Source organism: Trachurus japonicus, chromosome 19 (genome assembly GCF_045865225.1).
Source record: "Trachurus japonicus isolate A0001 chromosome 19, Traja_1.0".
NCBI classification, from domain to species: Eukaryota; Metazoa; Chordata; class Actinopteri; order Carangiformes; family Carangidae; genus Trachurus; species Trachurus japonicus.
Window position 1 is genome coordinate 11773087 of NC_140925.1, and position 7687 is coordinate 11780773.

Genomic DNA, 7687 nt, shown 5'->3' on the forward strand with positions numbered 1-7687 from the left:
ATTCTGCATCTGTGCTGGCAGTCACAGCAAAGCCAGTTATCATCACTGAACCTAGACAAAGCGTCTTTTTTCTTATTTTATTTTAGTTGACACCACATCAGGTCCTCGGTCTACCGTCCCCACGGCCGCCTCGGTTCTTAAAACTAATATGAAGCGCCAAGGACGCTGCTGCACCCCCTCCTTCCTGCAGCTGCAGCTGGTTCACACGCACACACACAACCATATCGAGAAACCGACTCGTTTCATGTTTACCAAACTGTCAACCACTGTCTCTTTTATCGCACAACCCACTGTATCACACAGTAGTTCAGGGTCTGGTCTGAAAGACAGAACAGGGCCTAGGTGCTGTGACTGTCAGACAGACAGGATGTTCATCTCCTCTCAGTAGGGCAGTAGTGCCATCTAGCTTTTCCCATCATTACACTGTAACTGTGACTTTAGAAAGTGAGCCAGTGACTGAGAGTTTATAAAGTCAATTAAATAAAAAAAATAATTGATTTTTATGCATTACACTAAGATATATTTACAGTAAATGTTAGGAAGTTAGGACATCTGATATCTGCATACACAACATGTTACCCATGATGATTCCCTCTAATGCAGTTCCAGTGGTGACAGAAGGAATCAGGTGCTTTATTTGAGTAAATGCTGAATCTCATACTGTTAAAATGCTTTGTTGCAAGTAAAAGTCTCACACTGAAAACATAATCTCAGTAAAAGTTTGTAATAATGAGTAAAATACATAAAGTGCATGACGTATTTCAAGTACCAATGTCATACTATCACAGATTTCATTGTTATTATTAATTGATTGGCTTTTTTTTAACTAGGCCTAATAAACTGCAATTGGTGACTGTTTTTTCCATTATCATTATTTTAATCATCATCCTTGTTATATTCTTGAAGGTTTTATTGGTTTATGAAAGTCCAGAAAAAAATCATAATAATACTTCACAATCTTCATTTTAAGATTAAGATTAAGATTATACTTTAATTATCAGATCACTTCTGAAATTTGTCTTGCGTCCCATGACGTCCACAGTTTTGTCTGCAACCAACGTCATAAACCTCACCATTATTTAGGATAAATTTCAGTTACTCAACTAATTTGAAAAGGAAGCAGCGAATTATCACATTTGAGAAAAGAAAATTATGAAGTTTATGGTATTCAAACATGATAAGAAAATGACTCAAACCATTATTAGGATTACTCATGCTAAATTGGTGGTTTATCCTACAACAAAGTATCATGTTCTAGTAGCTCTTTGTATGTTTTTTATGTAAAAATGTGAGTTTGTCAAGTAATTACAGCCTTCATATAAATGTAATGCAGGATAACATAGCCAGAGGAGGAATAATCCCCCAGAGCCTCACATTCACAGACTCACAGACACCCCTCCCGGATGTTATTAGGTGCGTGAAGCAAAAATAGCCTGGACGCGTCTATAGCTGTGACCAAGCCCCTCTCCGCTTGGCTCTGTCAATCAAAAGCCAAAACAAGATGGCAGGCTGCAGGAGCTGGGTATTCTTCTTTACAGGCAAGTTTAATAATCATAATCATAATCTTTTGGCTTAGTATGAAGTTGACCGGTTGGCCTTATTCTTGTTGTAGCATCAGGTCTGTTACTTTTAGTAGAAAAAGGTCCTGAGTTTGGTCCTGAGTTTAGTCAGCTGTCAAGGACTGTGTAGACTGAGGGGCTGAGTGTTGTCACATTTTAAAAGTGAAGTTTAAGGATTTCTATTGTAGCCTATATTACCCATATATTATACATTTTTCTACTCCTCTACTCAGTTTGTGCTGTCAGTGTGTTTGGGGCCAATGGAGAGATCAAAGTTACCATTCCTGTTGGGAAGTTATTTACATATGAGCTGTTGAGGGAGACTTTCCAGAACGACTTTGAACCTCTGTCAAAACTCTACCGTAAGAACCCGAACCATTAATTCACCCCTTTTTTTCCCCATTATTAAACAATAATTACAAGTTATAAAATGTCTTACTGTGTGTTTCCATTCCTCTGCTCTTGTTTTTGTATCTTTAAAAGCTGGGCACTTGTATGATGATCCCATGATTTTTAAGTGCAACAAGCAGGGTTACCCAGACCTCCCAGAGTGGCTACGCTTCACCCAAAGGCATCCCTATGATAACGGCTTCCTCTACGGCACGCCCATATCTCCAGGAAAAAGTATTATTGAGGTATGAAGTCATCAGTTGGTGCATATTGCATTTCTGTTTGCTGTTTGGTTGTAATGTATGATAACAGTTTTCTGTCTGTAAATAATTGGCCACAACACAGATGAGATTTCCCTTTAGTGGAGGCGAATCTGGAAAAATATGCAGCTATCTGAAGCATCAGTGTCAAATGTCAGTTTCTAGTGTCGAACCCTCTGAGACAAAAGCTTGAGTTTCTCTCTGGAGCTGCTATTTTGAACCCAACATTAAAAATTCAGGGGGAAACATATCTTTGAAGAAGAAGAAAAGAGAAAAATGTCTCTGGAGTCCCTTTAGTCTCAATCAAAGAGAATGTATTAAAGCTTTGGAAACATGCTGCGTTTGGTTGTAACCACATATTATGGTCATACGTCTCATTTAAAATGAGACTCAGCATATTGACAAAACTGCAACATTTTCCAGCTTTGGCTAATTTTTTGCCTACTAGACATTAAATTGAGCCATTTCTGCATCTTTTAAATTGTCCTTTTATCATATGTGATGATATAATATTGCCCACTCAGCTTAATCTGTCTTCTCATTGTCATTTTTCATATTGTGTCGAATTGCAAGGTACAAAAAACACATGAATTTTTTTATATTATCATAGAAAGGTTCAAAGTTGTACATAAAACAGGTTTTATTTGATCTGCGTCTTGTGCTTCTTTCATTGAAAATCAATGAATCACTATAAATATTGATAATTTTTTCTTAAAAAAATATTTTTTTATATAGTTTTGCAGGCAAAGAATACAAATTAAATAGTGTTTGAAAGTCTCACATCAGCACTTTCAGTTGTTTTTCTCAGCTCTAACAGACTCAGGGTATTCACTCAAGATTCCAGAGGGTTAAGCAAAGCATTCTGGGAAATGTAGTAAAACTCAGTCATCCATGCAGAGGTGCACAAGGCAGGTTGATGGGAAGTCAATGTACGCACATCATAAACCAATAATGAAATAATAATAATAATAATATCTGAGAGCAGATTGGAAAGTGATTGGACTCTGGTGGTTTTTGTGACAGATCTATGCCGTCAACAAGCGGAGCTATGAAACTGCCAGACACATCCTTGTCATCAAAATCACTTCAGGTATGTATGTGTGTTTAACATGATGATGATGATGATGAATGAGGATATCTGAAGGATGAATAACTATAAAGTGCTGTTAACATGTGGCCTGTCACAGAGAGGATGTTGCCCTACCAGGCCGAGTTCTTCGTCCCTCTGAGGGAGATTGAGAGGGTGCTGCCCTCTTCTGTCCAGGATGAGATAAAGCAGGACTTACAGAAACTGTGGGAAACACAGGAACTGGAAATTGTTAATATGACGAACGCCCTGGACCGGGGCGGCAGAGTTCCCCTCCCCATCGCAGGACACTTTGAAGGGTAAACTAAGAGACATCTGCAGTCATCGTCTAACAGGGCTCCAGACTGTACATTTTTCATCTTGCACATACTGCAACGAGTAAATTTCCCTTCTTTTCTTTTTCTTTTTCTTCTTTTTCTTTTTTTGGGGGGTGAAACATTGAAGAAGCAGCTCAAAAATCTGAAATCTGTCATTACAGGTGGCAGGTCAATGTGTGTGAGGACCATGAATAAAAAGTAAATGTGAATATTTGCTTTTCAAGTCGATTAACGGCGGTCACCCCTAAATTTTCTGCTTGTGCTCCTATAGGAAAACAAATGAGTCTGGAGCCCTGTCTAAGGTGTAGGATTGGATAAATAGTATAATAACGCTCGTGAAAATGTGTTGTGTGTCAGTGTGTACGTGAAGGTTGGCTCTGACAAGTACTTCTCAGAGTGTCTCCAGAAGGTGATGGACCCGGAGCACCAGAGGCAGTGCACAGCAGGGGCCAGAGTCAAGGTCCCTGGAGGGTGTAACTTCTGCAGGATTCCCAGTAACTGCATCACCTGGTGCAAGACGGAGCTGGTGAGGATCCACACAGGACACACACACACACACACACACACACACACACACACACACACACACACACACACACACACACACACACACACAGTCTAATCATCATCTATATCCCACAGGAAGAGACACCTCCTCTCTCTCTCTCTATTCAATTCAATTCAAATTTGCTATTGGCATGAATGTTACGAGAACTATATTGCCAAAGCATTAAGAATCAATGAAACAAAACAAATACAACTCACAGAATCAAATATATACAAATAAAATAAAAAAGTAAAAAATAAAAAGTAAATATATGTTTATATGCCCTATGCATGTGTGTGTGTGCTGTCTCTCTCTTACACTGTAGCCTACATTGGGTTATATACAGACTGGGTGTCATTAGGCAGTTGCAAGTTGTTATATATAATGAAAAATATAGGAAAACACAGAGTTCATATTAAATGATGATGATAATAATAATATTAATAATAAATATTCTCTCTCTCCCTGTAGTTTGATCTGACAAAGAAGAAGCCCACTCCACCTCCTCCCACAGTGGGCTCGGGGATACTGGAGGCCGGAGATGACTTCTACGACCCCCCCGAGTCTCCCCCGGGCAGAGACTACTACCCGGACTACATCGTGACAGTGATCGTGCCCCTGATCCTCGCCATCATCCTGTGCATCCTGCTGGCCTACATCATGTACGGCCGACGAGAGGGACTGTATGTATCTGCTGAGGAGGAAACATTATTTTCCACAAAGGATTGATTTGCTAAATTACATTTGTCCTGCATAACACATGGTTCTTTTTTTCTTTATAGTGCAAAAAGGAATGCAAGGACAAACCAGTAAGTACATTTTTGTTTTTCACTGTTGTCTTTCACAGTGTTTTTCTGGTCTTTTTAATGGATAAAGACAAACAACCAACAGTTTCAGACGATTTGAGTCTTGTTGATCTAATATGATAAACTCATGGAGAGGCAGTTGTAAAAAGACAAAACAAACTGTATGTGATGTGTTTGTGTGCGGCAGGATCCAGCTGTACCACCACTACACTATCCACGACAACACCGATGAACTGAGGAGCATGGCTGGAAGCCGAGGCGCTCCTCCACCTCTGTCCACGCTGCCCATGTTCAACAGCCGCACTCTGGAGCGCGCTCCGCCGCACGCTCCGCCGCACTCTGAGAGCCCCAGCATCCCGCTCATCATGGCCCAGCAGTAAGACCCCACCCCCCACACACACACACACACACACACACACCTGCTGATTCTCACCATCTCTTCACAGATCTGTTATTAATGTCATCATCCCCATTTCTGTTGTTGTTACTGGGAGTCATGCAAACTAACACAATCCTGATTTTTTTTTTCTTGTTTCTTCTTGTCATAGCGATCCCTACAGTGACACCCTCCCCAGGTAAACACACCCATGCAAGCACACTGGTCTATCCATATACTATATATATCTACAGTACAGTGGCATGCAAAAGTTTGGGCATCCTTGGTCAAAATTTCTGTTAATGTGAACAGTTCAGCAAGTGGAAGATGAAATGATCTCCAAAAGGCATAAAGTTACAGATGACACATTCCCTTTACATTTTAAACAATATGTGTTTTTTTTGTTTTTTTAACAATTTATGTATTTTTCTATTATTATTCAAAATGACAGAAAAAGAAAAGGGCCCTCAACAAAGGTTTGGGCACCCTGCAAAATGAGTACCTAGTAGTACCTTCCCTTTGGAAACAGTGTAAATAGCTTGTCTGATACGTTGGTCAAAGTTATCTGAGAGCTCAAGTCTCAAAATAAAACACTGATGTCGCTTAATATATTGCAAAAGAGTGTTTAATGTTTAACTTTATGCCTTCTGTAAACCATTTCATCTTCCACTTGCTGAACTGTTTACATTAACAGAAATCTTGACCAGGGGTGCTAAACTTTTGCATGCCACTGTCTATATATAAATACAGTGTACTGCAAACCTTTTAGCCAGGTGTGAAAATATGCTGTGAAAAGGCTTTCAAAAATGTGAATAAAGGGTGGTGACGCAAAATATTGATTTGATTTAGATTTCTCTTCTGTTCATTCAATGCATTTTGTTCATTGATTTATATGTGCAATATGTCTTATACGGCACGCCCTGTTATTATTGTGTTTTCTATTAATACTTCCATTTTTGAACGCATTTTTTCCACACCTGCCTAAAACTGCCCAAACCTTTGCACAAGACTGTATATAAATATGTATATATACATATTATATATATATCATTAGCATACACTAATTGCATTGTCTCTTTTTGCAGGAAATAAGAACAACAATTGCTCTCAGTGTATAGCTCTGTGTATTTGCAGTGAAGAATGTGTTTTTGTTTCTCTAGGTTCCCTTCATATTTATTAAGTGTGTGCTGTTTCCAAAGTTGCTTGTATACCATTTTTTGATTTTCTGTATTGCGCCATCTTTCACTACAAATAAAACCAAAAATCAAAAGCCACGTTCTCACTCTTGTGCCCACTCACATTTGTGTCCATTAACAAAACCCAAGGTGTCTTAGGTTCATACTGTATAAGATTGCAACAATTGCAACAATTTACAGAAGGCATCTGTGACATACACTCACATATATGACTACATTTGTGTTTGCTCTATCTGTGTTTCTCTCTCACAGTTGATCTGAGTCGTAAATTCAATGAAAAACATTTTTAGTTTAATAAACTGTGTTTGTTGTTTTTAAGTTTCACTTACCTTTTCTTTTTCGTCATCACATATGGACTAAGTTTTCCTCCTCAGGCCTCTAGAGATTGTGAAAATGAAAGTTCACTCTTTTCTCGGAGTGTCACATCTTTGTGAAGGTCAGAAGGTCAAACATCCAACAGTAGTTTCCTGGTCATGTTTGATCAAGCTCCTTATGTATTGTACGTCTGTATGTAGGCTACTGTATTGTCACTTGAAAGTGGTGGTTGTTGTTGCACTAGATGTCCAGAAGGGGTCGCTGGTGTATCTTTATTTGTTTTGGGAGCGTTTGGGTTTGACACACATCTCCTCTCCGGTAAAATGCTTATTCCATATTCAACTTCAGATCCCTGTGTAGATATGAAAACAAGATATGGAAACTGCAATGGTTAGATGGTCTGTTAATAGTTTGTCTGTCAGTTACATTTAGGCCTGTATTCTAAATACATTGAACTAAATAGCTAATTGAATTAATAATTTGCACCAATTATGAATAAACAGAGTAACAACAGCCTGGCTGGAGACTTGTAAATTGGCCTTGTTTTCACTGCTGCTTGATAGAAACAGTAAGTGCAACTGTTGTGGAACAGTTGGTTTCTGAACCTACTTAATCTCTGCTTCAATACATGAGTTGGAAAATGTAAGTGTGGGGTGAAAAATGTGAAATGCAGCCTAAGTGTGTTGAGTACTTTCCAGCTCCTGCCACCTGATTTCAGTTTCACAACAGTTGCAAAACAGGACAGTGAAAACTCCGCCACTGAGTAGACCACTTCACATGCTTTATTTCAGCACCCAAAATAATTAAAAACATCTCAATTTATTATACATGTAC

The 7687-nt window shown here is 38.9% G+C and overlaps 1 protein-coding gene across 2 annotated transcripts; it reads left to right on the forward strand.

Moving 5' to 3' along the window:
• The first annotated feature begins 1482 nt into the window (after positions 1-1482).
• Positions 1483-6854, forward strand: sgca (sarcoglycan, alpha). 2 transcript variants are annotated; one of them, XM_085761583.1, is made up of 11 exons: positions 1483-1538; positions 1793-1921; positions 2043-2194; positions 3233-3299; positions 3397-3595; positions 3971-4139; positions 4632-4843; positions 4943-4969; positions 5154-5342; positions 5515-5541; positions 6428-6854. In XM_085761583.1, the coding sequence occupies exons 1-11, from the start codon at positions 1502-1504 to the stop codon at positions 6432-6434; spliced, it is 1215 nt and encodes a 404-aa protein (XP_085617709.1). In that variant the 5' UTR covers positions 1483-1501; the 3' UTR covers positions 6435-6854. The 2 variants fall into 2 exon arrangements, with proteins under 2 accessions (XP_085617709.1, XP_085617710.1); XM_085761584.1 differs by lacking the exon at positions 6428-6854 and having other exon boundaries at positions 5515-5545.
• The last annotated feature ends 833 nt before the right edge of the window (positions 6855-7687 follow it).

Coding starts and splice junctions, on each gene's coding strand:
- sgca (XM_085761583.1), top strand. CDS start 1,502: ATGGCAGGCTGCAGGAGCTGGGTATTCTTCTTTACAG. Junction 3,596..3,970: donor ATCGCAGGACACTTTGAAGG/GTAAACTAAGAG, acceptor GTTGTGTGTCAG/TGTGTACGTGAAGGTTGGCT. Junction 5,343..5,514: donor CCGCTCATCATGGCCCAGCA/GTAAGACCCCAC, acceptor TTCTTGTCATAG/CGATCCCTACAGTGACACCC.